At 48.0% G+C, this 15060-nt stretch overlaps 2 protein-coding genes across 12 annotated transcripts in view; one reads left to right on the top strand and one right to left on the bottom strand.

Annotated features, from left to right (window-relative positions):
* Window positions 1-4092, top strand: part of LOC308630403 (uncharacterized protein) — a 47446-nt gene extending 43354 nt beyond the window's left edge. For 8 of the 11 annotated variants that reach the window (XR_014017839.1, XR_014017842.1, XR_014017843.1 and 5 more), the window contains 3 exons: window positions 203-279; window positions 693-935; window positions 1659-4092. Coding sequence is in view for 1 of the 11 variants with exons in the window: in XM_081259056.1 (XP_081115182.1) it covers window positions 693-707 (15 nt within the window). In the remaining 10 variants the exon portion in view is untranslated. Of the gene's footprint in view, window positions 1-202; window positions 280-692; window positions 936-1658 lie in introns of those variants that run through there. The other 3 variants (XR_014017840.1, XR_014017841.1, XM_081259056.1) reach the window with 3 other exon arrangements.
* An 8445-nt stretch (window positions 4093-12537) lies between these two features.
* LOC308630401 (voltage-dependent N-type calcium channel subunit alpha-1B-like) lies at window positions 12538-14694 on the bottom strand. The gene is made up of 3 exons (XM_081259055.1): window positions 14504-14694; window positions 14021-14265; window positions 12538-13633 (listed from the first exon to the last, which is right to left on the bottom strand). The coding sequence occupies exons 1-3, from the start codon at window positions 14682-14684 to the stop codon at window positions 13097-13099; spliced, it is 963 nt and encodes a 320-aa protein (XP_081115181.1). The 5' UTR covers window positions 14685-14694; the 3' UTR covers window positions 12538-13096.
* Between the last annotated feature and the right edge of the window lie 366 nt (window positions 14695-15060).

Below are 15060 nucleotides of genomic sequence, written 5' to 3'. Positions count from 1 at the left end.
AGTTCATGTATAGGCTGATGACCAGTGACTGGTGATATGCAAGAGGGGATTTCATATAAAGGATGCTCTAAGATGTTGTGATTCTACACCACTTTTACGATTCTTTCCCAGAACCCGGAGCTCCTCGTTCGTTAGCTGAAGAGCTCCTTGGATGTCTGCTCTGACATGTTTCATCCATTTACATGTGCCACTCATCTTTCAGGTACAAAACAAAGAATCGCTTTGCACAAAGCCAGAAGGGCTACACTGAAAGAATGATCAGAAAAGAATAATACATAGGTATGTATTTGCATTGACTTTCTCCAAATATTTGAGACAGGGTAGCTGGTTAGTGGCTGCTTTCTCGTGCTCGAGCCCTTACAACGTGATCTCCTCAGAATGTCATAGGGATAGGAGCCTGTCTGAGCCTGTCTGTCTCTGCCCGTGGCCCCTAGTTTCTTCTTGTCATTACTTTAGGTACTGTGTAAGGCCCTTCTGTTTTCCTCCCAGTCACAGCAGACACTGAGTAACCTCTAGTTGTGACTGAGATGCATATTTCAAAGTATAGTACTTTAGAAATGAGAAAGGTTTACTTATTGTGGAAACAAATGTAGCCTCCTGGGAGTGTTAGTGTCACTTGGTAATGTTTTTCCCAGGGCTGCCATGGTAACTGACCTTGCCTGGTTACTCCCTACGTTTTCCATTCGACGCAGCAGGCCCACCGCTAGGCCTCTCACCTGAGAAGTCCAGAATCGGGAAGACACAGGCTGTATCAGTTGCACTGCGGCCTTATTCACAATAGCCAAGATGGTGAAGCAACCAAAATGTCCATCAACAGGTGAATGGATAAAGAAGAAGAGGTCCATGTGCACAATGGAATATTCACCTTGGAGAACAATGAATTACTGCTCTTTGAGGCATCACAGATGAGCCTAGAGATAATCATGGAACATGAGGTAAGTTGGAAATCAAAAGACCTATATCCTATGATATTACTTATAGGCGTTATCTAATAACTGACACACAGGAAAATATTTCCACTGAGAAAAGACACTCACAGATGTAGGAAAAAACTATACTTATCTAAAAGGAAAGGTGGGAGGGATGGATAAATTAAGATCAGTTTTACATATACCAATACATATTATATACATGTGTCACAAAGACCGACCATATAGCAAGGGAGGTCTACGGAACACTGTGTAATATTTTGCATGGGAAGAGGATCTGTATATGAATAGACATATATAATGTACAAATGAGCCAGATTGTGTACAGCTAGGGCAAACAATATTCTAATCATTACACCGATTACAAAAATTAAGACAACCAACAAGAAGTAATGAGACATAAACGTATGGAGGTTTCTCCTGGCACATTCCATTCTAATTTATAACTTAGGAACACGACTTCCAGAAAGGGTCTCCTGCCCTACTGCCCAGATTGGGGAATGGAGAAATGCTGCCTCCTTGTGACCGTTTCACACAACAGCAGCTTTAAACCCACAGCTAATGGTCACTAACTATTCATCAAACGTGCAGTTCTGTAATGGCACCTGTCCACCAAAAAATTCCTAGGGTCGAAAACCGAATAAGAAATTCAAAAGAGGGCAACCTTCCAAGAAGACAATTTCAAGAGGTATATTGTATGCACAATTCATTCTCCTTTTTTTTAAACAGAAACAAAAACGGCTTGGAAAAATGATGAATTTTAGGTATTTGTAAAGACACGCAAACCCAAATTACAAAAACCTATCAGCTCACAGCAGTCAGAATGGCCATTAGCACAAATGCTGCAAGCAATAAATGCTGAAGCGATTGTGGAGAAGTGCGTACCCTCCGTTCTAAGGGGGACGTGGTAAGGGCCACTAATGAAAACACAATGGAGGTGCTTTGAAAAGGGAAACATTGCGCTACCAGGCAATCAATCATACCCACTGCTGGACCTGTCACCTGAGAAAATGAGAATCAAAACCTCACAGACTGGCAATTCTGCACTCCAGCAATACTTACAATAGCCAACACTTGGAAGCAGCGAAAATGTCCATCAACAGAGGAGTGCACCAAGAAGCAGTGGTCCATGTACACAATGGAATATTACTCCAATAAAAAGTATAAATTAAATTTAAAAACAAACATAAGTAAGGAGACGTAAGCATTTGGGGGTTTATCCGGGCACATTTCTCTCTAATTTATAACCGAGGAACACCAGTGGCAGGAAGGTCTGTTTCCCTAGTACCAGCGTGGGGAACGTAGAAAGGCTGCCACCCTCTGGCCGTTACCTGCAAAAGCAGCTTAAAACCTGTGCTAATGGTCACTTCATGTGAACAAGTACTGCATGGCTGTAAATGAAACCTGCCCTCAAAATGTCTTGAGGGAGGTAATGGCCAAAAAATTTCAAAATGTGACTCATACTTTAAGAAAACACTTTGAAGAGCTAAGCTGTAATCACAGTGTGAAAAATAAGAAGGACATGCCTTAAAGCTTAATGTCAAGGGATTATGAGACACACGGAAATTCAACCACAAAGAGGTATCAGTTCACACCCCTCAGAATAACCTTCAGCACGAAACCCATAATCAATAAATGCTGGGGCTTCCCTGGTGGCGCAGTGGTTGAGAGTCCACCTGCGATGCAGGGGACGCGGGTTCGTACTCCGTTTTGGGAAGATCCCACATGCCGTGGGTGCCTGTGCTCCGCAACGGGAGAGGCCACAACAGTGAGAGGCCCGCGTTCCGCAAAACAAACAAACAAAAATAAATAAATAAATGCTGAAGGTGGTGTGGAGAAATGCATACCCTCAACTTTCAGTGGGATGTACCCTGCAAAGAGCCACTAATGAGAACAGAATGGAGATGATGCCTTTAAAAGGTAAACATTGAGCTACAATATAAACCAGCAGTCCCATTCCTGGACCTATAACCAAAGAAGACAGAATTAGAAAGGCACAGGAAGGCAAACGTGCACTGCACATATTACAATAGCCAAGATATGGAAGTAACCAAAAAGTCCGGCAACAGATGGGTGGACAAAGAAGAACTGCTACACGTAGAGATGGAATATTAGCTGGGGAAAAAATGAAACAATGCCATTTGCAGCACCATCGATGAGTCTAGAAGTAATCACCCGAGTTGTTGTAAGTGAGAAAGTGAAAGACACATATCCTATCATATCACTTATAGGTGTGAGCTAAAAGTTGATACCAATGAAGATATTTCCACAGAGAAAGGCAATTACAGATTCATTAAACCAACGTAGGGTCCACCATAAGGAAAGGTGTGAGGACTGGATACATTACATTATTGGGGTTTACAGAGATATACAAACGCATGTGAAATATATAATCACCAAAGACCTACGGCATACCAAGAGAAGACTACTCAACATTGTGTCATAACCTACATGGGAAAAGGATCTGAAGAAGACTAGATATATGTATATGTGTAAAACATCCCCATCTTGCACACCTAGAACAAAGAAAACATTGTAATCAAATTGGCTGTGATCAAAAATAGTAATTAAATTAAAAAACGAACAGGACAGAATGAGACATAATCTTAAGGGGATTTTCCTGGCACTTTCCGTTCCAATTTACAACCTACAGCACAACTTCCATTTTGGCTGTCTTGCCCTAGAAACCAGATTTGGTAAGGAGAAATGCTTCTGTCTTCTGGCCGTTTCACACAACAGCAGCTTTGAACCCAGCGCTAGTGGTCATTTAATATTCAAAATAATTGCAGGCCTGTAATAGACACCTACCATCAAAGACAAAAATCCTGGGGTCGTAAATCAATCCGAAAATTCAAAAGACGTCAACGTTTCAAAAACACAGTCAAGAGGCATATTTTACGCACATTTTGTCTTTTCTTGCTTTTTTTTTTCTTTAAGAAAAAGGGAATGGGAATGCTCAACGTCAGCAATTAATAAAGATTGCAAATCCAATCTACAGAAACCTTTACCACACAGCCATCAGAATGATCACCAGGAGAATAGTGTACAAAGGTGTAAATGCTGAAAAGGTTTTAGAGAACTATGTACCCTCTAGCCGCTGCGGGTAGATAAACTGGTAAGAGACAGTAGGGAGAAGAGAGTGGCGGTGCATTTAAAGGTAAAAATTGAGCTGCCATGTGATCTGGTAGGTCCTTTCATGCGCCTATCACCTGAGCAGACCAGAATGAAAAAGGTACCGGCTGGCAATCCTGCACTGCAGGAACATTAACCATAGCCAAGACTTGGAAGAACCCAAAAGGTCCATCAACAGAAAAATGTACAAGGAAGAAGTGGTCCATGTACACAATGGAATATTAGCCATGGAATAGAATAAAAGTGTGCCGTTTGCACCACCATAGAAGGACCTAAAGATCATCACCCAACTTGAAGTATGAAAAAAATTGAAAGACAGACATCCTATGACATCACTTATAGGTGTTAGCTAAAAATTGATACCCACAAACTTATTTCCAAGAGAAGGAAAAGCATGGATTAAGAAAATAAAAGGACATTTAACCTGATGGAAAGTTGTAAGGAATGGATGAATTAGGATATGGGGGTTAAGAGACATGTACTAATACATATGAAATATTTAATCACAAAATACCTATGGAATACGAAGAAAGGTCTACTCGACACTCTGTAATAACCTACACGGGAAGGGCTCCAAAGATGAGTAGACAGATACATTGATATAATGAACCAGATTCTGTAAACCTAGGAGAAACAAAATATTTTTTTATCGAATTTGCTCTGATAATTAATAAAAACTAAATTTAAAAACAATCAAGAAGAAAGGAGATATAAGCTCTTGGGGGTTTTCCCTGGCACATTCTACTCTAATTTGCAGCCTACTAACACGATTTCCTGGAAGGCTGTACTGCCCAAAAATGGAGTGGGAAATGTACAAATGCTGCTGGTTTGTGGACGTTTCCCACAAGTGCAGCTTTAAGCCCACAGCTAATGGTCACTTAACACTCACAAGGACTCAGCGCTGTAAAGGACACCTGCCCTAAAAAAATTGTGCTGCGGAAGGGAATGGACAAAAAATTTCAGAACAGGCAAATGTTTCAAGAAGAGAGTATGAAGAGGTACGTTTGACTCACTCTCTTTAAAAAAAATGGAAAATGAATAAAAACTTAACCTTAGGAATTATTAGATTCATGCAACTCTAATTTACAGAAAGTTTACAACTCACACCTGTCAACTGACGATCAGCAAAAATTCTACAAACAATAAATACTGAAGGATATTTAGAGGACTGTGTACCCTCTAGCTGCTGGTGAGATGTAAAGTGGTAAGAGTGAATCATGAGAACAGAAAGGAGCTGCGTTAGAAAAACAAAAATTGAACTACCATTCGATGCAGCAGAGCCACCAGCAGGCCTCTCACCTGAGAAGTGCCGAATCGGGAAGACAGAGGCTGCAACAGCTGCACTGCAGCCTTATTCACAATAGCCAAGATGGTGAAGCAACCAAAATGTCCATCAACAGGTGAATGGATAATGAAGTAGTGGTCCATGTACACAGTGGAACGTTCCCCATTTAAAACAATGAAACACTGCTCTTTGAGGCACCACAAATGAGCTTAGAGATAATCATGGAACATGAGGTAATTTGCAAAGCAAAAGACCTATATCCTATGATATTACTTATAGGCGTTATCTAATAGCTGACCCAAATTTACATATTTCCACAGAGAAAGACAATAACAAATGTAGGAAAAAAATATACTTATCTAAAAGGAAAGGTGGGTGGAATGGATAAATGAAGATCAGTGTTATGTATACCAATACATATTATATACATGTGTCAAAAAGACCGACCATATAGCAAGGGAGGTCTACGGAACACTGTGTAATATTTTGCATGGGAAGAGGATCTGTATATGAATAGACATATAAAATGTACAAATGAACCAGATTGTGTACACCTAGGACAAACAATATTCTAATCATTACACCGATTACAAAAATTAAGACAACCAACAAGAAGTAATGAGACATAAACTTATGGGGGTTTCTCCTGGCACATTCCATTCTAATTTACAACCTAGGAACACGACTTCCAGAAAGGCTCTGCTGCCCTACTGCCCAGATTGGGGAATGGAGAAATGCTGCCTCCTAGTGGCCGTTTCACACAACAGCAGCTTTAAACCCACTGCTAATGGTCACTTAACTATTCACCAATCTTGCAGTTCTGTAATGACACCTGTCCACCAAAATAATCCTGGGGTCGAAAATTGAATAAGAAATTGAAAAGAGGGCAACCTTCTTAGAGGACAATTTGAAAAGGTTTATTGTATGCATACTTTTTTCTCCTTTTTTTAAAAACACAAACAAAAAAAGCTTGGAAAAATGATGAGTTTTAGGAATTTATAAAGACATGCAAACCCAAATTACAAAAACCTATCAGCTCACAGCAGTCAGAATGGCCATTAACAAAATGCTGCAAGCAATAAATGCTGAAGCGATTGTGGAGAAGTGCGTACCCTCCGTTCTAAGGGGGACGTGGTAAGGGCCACTAATGAAAACACAATGGAGGTGCTTTGAAAAGGGAAACATTGCGCTACCAGGCAATCAATCATACCCACTGCTGGACCTGTCACCTGAGAAAATGAGAATCAAAACCTCACAGACTGGCAATTCTGCACTCCAGCAATACTTACAATAGCCAACACTTGGAAGCAGCGAAAATGTCCATCAACAGAGGAGTGCACCAAGAAGCAGTGGTCCATGTACACAATGGAATGTTACTCCAATAAAAAGTATAATTTAAATTTAAAATGAAATATAAGTAAGGAGACAGAAGCAATTGGGGGTTTATCTGGGCACATTTCTCTCTAATTTATAACCGAGGAACACCAGTGGCAGGAAGGTCTGTTTCCCTAGTACCAGCATGGGGAACGTAGAAAGGCTGCCACCCTCTGGCCGTTACCTGCAAAAGCAGCTTAAAACCTGTGCTAATGGTCACTTCATGTGAACAAGTACTGCATGGCTGTAAATGAGACCTGCCCACAAAATGCCTTGAGGGAGGTAATGGCCAATAAATTTCAAAATGTGACACATACTTTAAGAAAACACTTTGAAGAGCTAAGCTATAATCACAGTTTGAAAAATAAAATGGACATGCCTTAAAGCTTAATTTCAACGGATTATGAGACACACGCAAATTCAGCTACAAAGAGGTTTCAGTTGGTACACCTCAGAATAACCATCAGCAAGAAACCTATAAACAATAAATGCTGAAGTGTTTTTGGAGAAATGCATAACCTCAACTTTCAGTTGGACGTACCCTTGAAAGATCCACTAATGAGAACAGAATGGAGATGCCTTTAAAAGGTACACATTGAGCTACAATATCATTCAGCAGGCCCATTCCTGGACCTATAACCAAAGAAGACAGAATTGGAAAGGCACAGGAAGGCAAATGTGCACTGCACAGTATTACAATAGCCAAGATATGGAAGTAACCAAAAAGTCCAGCAACAGATGAGTGGACAAAGAAGAACTGGTACAAGTACAGACAAAATATTAGCCAAGGAACAAAAAAGGACACATTGCCCTGTGCAGCACTGTAGATGATTCTAGATGTAATCACACAACCTGGAGTAAGTCAGAAAGAGAAAGACAAATACCGTATGCTGACACATATATATGGAATTTAAGAAAAAAATGTCATGAAGAGCTTAGGGGTAAGACAGGAATAAAGACACAGACCTACTAGAGAATGGACTTGAGGATATGGGGAGGGGGAAGGGTAAGCTGTGACAAAGTGAGAGAGTGGCTTGGACATATATACACTACCAAATGTAAAACAGATAGCTAGTGGGAAGCAGCCGCATAGCACAGGGAGATCAGCTTGGTGCTTTGTGACCACCTAGAGGAGTGGGATAGGGAGGGTGGGAGGGAGGGAGACGCAAGAGGGAAGAGATATGGGGACATATGTATATGTATAACTGATTCACTTTGTTATAAAGCAGAAACTAACACACCATTGTAAAGCAATTAGACTCCAATAAAGATATAAAAAAAAGATAAACTATATGAACCCCAAGGAATAATAACACAGGTGTAGAACAACAAATAGGACTTGTGCAAAGATATCAATTTCCCCCAGATATGTTTAACCCATGTTTTTTCTTTAATATCAAGTCTTTTAAGAAAAGAATTTCATAAATTAATTACTTAAGACTCAAAAAATATATATATATATCAAAAATTTGTTACAGCTGGAAGCCCAAAGGATTCCAAGGCCATGATCTGCTGTATGGTTGTTGTGTCAGGGACACACTCAAATGTTTAGACGGTTATTACCTCGCTTGGCAGGCTATGGGCCTGTGACGGCGAGGCCCTTTTCTCAACCACATGGATGTTAGTAACTGAAACATCCCAAAGGGCTGTCTGTGCTGCCCAGGTAGCTGTTCAATTTCCCAGCAGCAAGGTCAGCTTAGTAATTGGCCACAGAGGTTTGACAGGGACCAGACTGGTCTGACCTGGAGGACCACAGATGACTGCCTGGATGGTCAGAGGTCAAGGGCCGTCCTGAGACTTGATGTCTATTGATGCCCACTCAGATGGGACAAAAGATGCCTGCAGTCCCAGGAGGGCCCCACCAGCCCTCAGGAGGCAGCACCTAGGTGCTGGTAGGTCGCTGCACCAAGTTCTGTATAAATTCATGGCATGACCATGGAGTGAGCTCAGTCAGGCCTGTGCTGGACCTGGGCTGTCCAGGCCAAGTGGGGCCAGCACTACTCTTTCCAGTTCAGATGGTAGGAGGAAACCCTTTGGGCTTCTGAGGCCCTAACAGCCGTTGACTGAGGTTGAGTTGGATTTGAAACAGTCAGTGACCCGAGCAGACGTTTCGTTCTTCTGCTCTCAGGTTACAGGATGGGGGTAGATAACCAGTGGTCCAGGTGAACCCCACACTCGTGAGTGACCCCGGGCAAGTCCTGTCCACCCTACAGGACTCAGAGGTGTGTGGTTAGGGGGGCCGTGGGCCAGTTGTGCTTAACACTAACCCACTAACCCTAACACCCAAACCTCTACTGTTCACTCCCTAACCCTAACCTCCTAATCTCGAATCCTAAACCCTAATGCTCCTAACCCCTAGCCCCTAGATACTCGACCTTGACCTGTAAACTCCTAACCCTTACCCTGACCCTGACTCAGACCATCTAACCTGACCCTCTAACCCTGACCCTCTAGCCTGCATCCTTTAACTCTTATCCCTCAAAACCTCATCCTCTTTTTTTTTTTTATTATTTGGTTGCACCTGGTCTTCGTTGCAGCAGGCAGGCTCCTAAGTTGTGGCTCCAGGGCTCCTAAGTCGTGGCTCGTGGGCTCCTTAGTTGCAGCTTGCCAACTCCTTAGTTGTGGCATGCGGGTTCCCTAGTTGTGGCATGCGAACTCTTAGTTGCGGCATGAACGTGGGATCCAGGGCCCTGACCAGGGGTCGGACCCAGGCCCCCTGCACTGGAAGCACGGAGTCCTATCCACTGCGCCACCAGGGAAGCCCCTCATCCTCTTAATGTACCCTCTAATTCTGTCCCTGAGCCTCTAACCCTGACCCTGACCCTGACCCTACATTCTAACCCTGAGCGCTGAGCCTGACTTCCCATCCTCACTCCTGACCCTCGAACTCTGAACCTTACTCTGCTCCCTGACCCTAACCTCTGAGCCTGACCATGATCCTACACCACCCTTAACCCTAATCCAAATACAGGCCCAGATCAGAACAGATGAAAAACTTGAACCCTACTCCAGTCCCTTTTCCCAGTGTAATCAGAACCACAATTTTCATTTTTGTCTGAAACCTAAGCCTGTTCAATTATGCCTTTTCTAAATGAGCTCTAATGTACAGTAGACTGAACAAAACCTTAATTCTTATACCCACATAACCCTACACTGTTAGTAGTTATATAGACAAACCCTTTGCCTGTAACCTAACCCTAACCTCTAATTCCTAACCCCAACTCTAACTTACACCCCAACCTCAACCCCAAACCTAACTCTAACCTCTAACCACTAACCCACCCAACACAGCCACCCCAAACCTCAGCCAATGCCTGCTCAACTCCCAAACTGTATTCCTAACCCTAAAACACAACCACATCCCCCGTGAGCCATCCTGGCTCCTCCAGCCACAAGCGTACCCTGATCCTCACCGTGAAGCTGGGCCTAATCCACCCTTGCATCCTATCAGGCCCAGAGCAAGTTGAAGAGGTTCTCACCTTCTTCTGAGCCCTGTGCACTCCGCCCCCGAGCCCCGTACCCACGGAGGTGGCTCATCCACCTGGCTCCGCACCCCTTGCATATATCACCCAGCAGCATGGTGGGGTTTTGTTTTTGATTTTTTGCTAAGTTTTATTTTAATCCAAGGACTTTGCTTCATACAAAATGTCATTGTAGAAACAATAGCAGAATCCAAAGTTTGGCTGATAAATATTACTCAGGCAGCAAACTAGTCAATCACAGAATTTTTTTTTAAAGCAAGTCCCAGTTGTGTTGCATGGTTGGCACTTCTCTTTTTGTTTTTGTTTTTTTGGTTTTTTTGGGTTTTTTTGCGGTACGCGGGCCTCTCACTGTTGTGGCCTCTCCCGTTGTGGAGCACAGGCTCCGGACGTGCAGGCTCAGCAGCCATGGCTCACGGGCCCAGCCGCTCCGCGGCACGTGGGATCTTCCCGGACCGGGGCACGAACCCGTGTCCCCTGCATCGGCAGGCGGACTCTCAACCACTGCGCCACCAGGGAAGCCCTGTTTTTGTTTTTTTAAACACTGTTCTTAAATATAAAGTTTTGCAACAAACCCTTGATTTATATCAAATATAATTAAAAATTAACAAATGAATACATTTTATCAAAAAGTATGAAGATATACATGTCATGCACATACTTGAATATATGTATATACGTATATATTTTACATGCACACATAACTTATTCAAACTACAGCCACTGCTTGACTGGTTCCAGATGCAGACAACTGGTTGATGCACTTCAAATTTGGCAACTCACTATGAGATTTGGGGGGAAACGTGACAGCTGAGAAGAGACAGTACAGAAACAAAATGCAGAGTCAGGAAAACAAGACAGTATATCCCCCGCTGTCTGTAATTTTCACCAATTCCAGTGTCTAGAAGAATCCAGACAAGCCAGCATGGCTGTGTGCGTCTGGAAAAGTGGATTCTCTGCCCAGCATGGCCTAGGGAAGCAGCTGTGGTTCTGCACAGAAGAATACACTCAAAGTAATATGGGGTGGGGGACCAGAGACAAAACATCAGTCCCAAAATACTCATCCTTCTGCTTTGCAACAGGAACCAGTGATGACATGCACAGTCCGAGATTCCGATTTTAATTATATCCTATTTGAGTAAAATACTCTGTTATTTTAAAGTTTCAGAGTGTTGTGCCTTCAAGTAAGGAAATTCTATAAAATGGTTTGGTCACAATCATGCTCAAACCCTAGAACAGGTGGCGGTCTTGTGTGTTTTATTTCTAATAATAAATGTGTGTCTTTTGTTGCACAGCCCTATGGGTTAATGGCATCCACTCACGGGGACACACAGACACGCACACACACACATCACACTCCAAGTTTCTTTAGGAGAATCATGGGGTAAAAGCCAATGGGAACACTCAAATGATCCAGCAAAGAGATCATCTCACATTTCAAAATATGGAGGACACACCAGAATCTACTCATCTAAATGCTCCTTTTGTTCACAAAACAAAGGGTCTCCCAGTGTTTTATGCACCACGTCCTAACAGTGGTCTTTCTCCTTTGAATGTGGCCCTGAAGCAGGACTTCGTTTGGCTGCCTGCTTTCCCACCTCTTGTGCCAGAAAGAGTGTGGACTCAGATGCCCAGCTCAGCAGCTTCAGCTGAGCTGCTCCTTCCTCCGAGCTCCGGCCTCATTCCCGTTTGGTTCCCAGCTGCCCTCATCTGCTCAGATGCGGGCGCTCCGCCAGTCCCCACCCCATCCCCAGTCTCCCCCGCTTCCCACCAGCCTATCCCCGATGAGCCTTCTGTGAAAAGAAATTTGCACAACTACAGAGATTGCGCCCTGCCTGTCAGGCACCCCGTCCCTGAGAATCGCGTGTAGAAAGACTGACCCGCCCACGCGGGCCGTGCTACCCGTGCCCTGCAGCCTCTACTGCTTCGAGGAAAAAGAGCAAACGGCCGCTGCATTCCAACTACGACGGACCTACTGGATGTTTGCTGCACGTTCTCCATTACATCCGCTTTCTACTCAGTTGCTCTTTGGAGTAGTTTCCACAAAGCCCACTCGCAGTTCACACAGGCCTCCCGGCCCGGCCCCGGGAGCCTGCGCGAGGGGCTAGGAGGTCAGGCACTTGGTCGAGAGCCGCGGGAGCCGGGGTGGTCTGGTTGGCCGCCTGGACTGGACACAGAGCATCTCCTCGAGCAAGCCGAGAACACACATCCTGAGAGGCTGAGATCCTCCTATAGGTTTGATGTTTCACAGTCATGTTAACATTCCCTTCCCCGTTATTCTGGTTTTTTATTTTTATTTTCTGATCAAGTATATAGAGTCAAACGAGTGAAGGGTGTCGTGACTAAAAATCAAAACCAACAGCAAGAACGTGGTCCAGATTTGGTCCCCGTCAGGGCTGACCGTGTCTGGGAGGACAGAGCATCTGCGTGTGTTTCTAGCGCCTATTTGCCATTTTAGGTGCGAAGGGCGCCACCGGACTGCTGGTGCGCGGGGGCTGACGAGACCTGCTCGGTTTACCACCGACTCTGGCCTGAGGTCTCGCCCGCTCCTCTGCACCGCACGTTTGGATGAAGGATGATCCGCACAAGATCCAGCCCTCCTGCAAAACGTCCCCAGCACACACCTCGGATGCTGGGCCCTTCACCCAGTGCGGCTCAGCACACACAGCCGCGTCCTGGGTAGGCTCTGAGCTCTGAGACCCAGGGAGGCAGCGCGGGAGGGGTAGAGAGGGAGCCACAGCCCTCTACAGACCGCTCCGCCCAGCGCGAGGGAGGAGACACAGGGGCGAGGCTCTCCTCCCAGGGCTGCTGCCCCCGCCTCAGCGCCCGAGCGCCCCGGAGCCCAGCGCGGATGATAAAATTCATCACCTGGGACGCGCCCGCCGGTCGCGGTGCGGCTAGCACCAGTGGTCTTGGTCGGGGTGGTGGTAGCTGTGCCGCCCGCGGCCGCCCCCGCCAGAGCTGAGCCTCAGAGTGCAGTGGTAGCCGTTGGGCACCCGGCGGAGGGGGTGCGACTGGGAGGTCAGGGAGGACACGTAGGAAGTCCGGGACGAGCGGCCCGAGTTGGTGGCCACGGCCTCCTCGAAGGTGAGCGTGTCCTCAGGCTGCGTGCGGGCAGCAGCCTCGCTGTCCAGACGCTGCCCCTGGTACGGGTTGGAGCCGATCCGAGAGCTGGGGGCCAGGGGCTGGCTGAGGGGGTCTCTTTGGAGCAGGGCGTTGTGTTCTGAAAGGCCACGGCTAAGCCGGCCGGGGGAGAAGGCAGGGAGGCTGGTCTGAGCCCCAGCAAAGTGGACGGGCGAGGAGTTGGCCGTCTTATAGGTGATGCTGGGACGGGGGGTCAGCGGGGTCTGGGGCAGCTGCCTCCGCCCGCCGCGGCCAGGGGTGCTAGCACCAGATGTTGGCAGCAGGGGGCTCCCGTTCGCTGAAGCACTGCCCTGCAGGAAACGGGAACACAGCAAATCCCAGTCAAAGGACACGGCGAACAGGGCACGGCACAGGGGAGAGCCACGGCGGGGGGCGGGGGCGGGCAGCTGCGATGGACCCGGGGCGGCCCCAGGAGGGTGGGATGGCAGTCTGGGGATGGTGGTGACAGCAAGGGATAGGCACAGGGCCAGGGACCAGGAGACCACAGCCCAGCCCACCTCTGTCAGAAGGAAAGCAAAGAAGGGACCGGACAGCGGGAGGGCCAGGGCTCCGCCCGGCGGGACGGACGGGCCCGGGAAGCGAGGAGCGCAGGCTGGGGCCTAGGAACCAGGACGGGAAGGGGCTCCCTCCCGGACCCCAGGGAGCGCGGGCGAGGCGGGGTCCTCAGGCCCACGTACCTGTCTCGGGGGTCCTGGCTCCTGCCCAGCGGCTGGCGACGCGGGGTGACTGCTGAGGGGGGGCTGGGGCTGTGGCGGCTCACGGCCCCCAAAGCGGTCGCAGGAGTAGAAGCGCTGCTTCTCGGAGGAGGAGGAGGAGGGCTGCCTTCGCTCCTGGGACCGGCCCCGCTCCTGCCTGCTCTCCCGCCGGCAGCCTGCTGGCCCGTCCCCCGGGGGCGGCCCTGGCCCCGCGGCGCTGTTGGGTGCTGGCGGGGGGAGAGGAGAAGTCAGCACAGCCAAGCCGGCGGCGAGACAGACCCCACGCCGGCCTGGCCCCCCAGGGCACTGGCCCCCCCAGCAGAGGGTCCCAGGGCAGAGCTGGGGGCTGCTCCTGCCTGGTCTCAGGCTCAGGGCTGGCTGTGCGGTTGTGAGGTGCTCCCATGTGCTCTTGAACCCCCAGCTCGAGCCCCCGCCCCTCGAGAGACCCCTCGCACGCTCCGCCACCTGTGTCTGCGGACAGGCTGGGCCCCTTCTCCAGGGACCTCGGCTTCCTGTCCCTGCGGCGATGGCAGCGGTGGTGATGGTGGGGGGCGGCCTGGCTGGCTGGAGCGCGGTCCAGGGCGGCGTTGCAGAGACGAGCCACGGGGGGGCGCTGGGGCGCCAGAGTGGAGACGGAGCGCTTCATGGGGCTGGCGTCTGGGGCCGGCTGCGGGCGGGGACACGGGCGGGCGCACGGCCTGAGAATGGGGTCCGGGGAGGCCCAGAGCGGCGGGGAAGCCGCCATGACACGGGGGCTGGGCGGGCCACAGGACACGTCCCATCGGGAGGAATGGGCCTGGGACTCTATCCCTGAAGTTAGGGCATCTCCCCAGACAAGGGAGGCTGTGCCCCAGGGGGCTGGTGGGGAGGGGGGAGCATGGCGCCACGGAGGGCCTGGCCTGCGGTCTGGCAGGGTCCCTGGGGAGGCCCACTGAGGGGCTGGGGCTCAGGGACCACCAAGCCCCTCCCTCTCCCTGGACTGCTCTTGCCCACCCGAGACCCACCGCTTCTTCAGAAGCACT

This window comes from Mesoplodon bidens (assembly GCF_964165515.1).
Source record: "Mesoplodon bidens genome assembly, chromosome: 16".
Taxonomy (NCBI): Eukaryota; Metazoa; Chordata; class Mammalia; order Artiodactyla; family Ziphiidae; genus Mesoplodon; species Mesoplodon bidens.
This window is presented reverse-complemented; position numbering and strand designations above follow the sequence as displayed.

Bases quoted from the DNA above. Each gene is read 5' to 3' on its own strand.
- LOC308630401 (XM_081259055.1), bottom strand. From the start codon at position 14,684: ATGAAGCGCTCCGTCTCCACTCTGGCGCCCCAGCGCCCCCCCGTGGCT. The intron at 14,266-14,503 runs GTGGCGGAGCGT...TCCCCCCGCCAG, and splicing joins CAGCCTGTCCGCAGACACAG to CACCCAACAGCGCCGCGGGG. The intron at 13,634-14,020 runs GTACGTGGGCCT...CGTTTCCTGCAG, and splicing joins AGCCAGGACCCCCGAGACAG to GGCAGTGCTTCAGCGAACGG.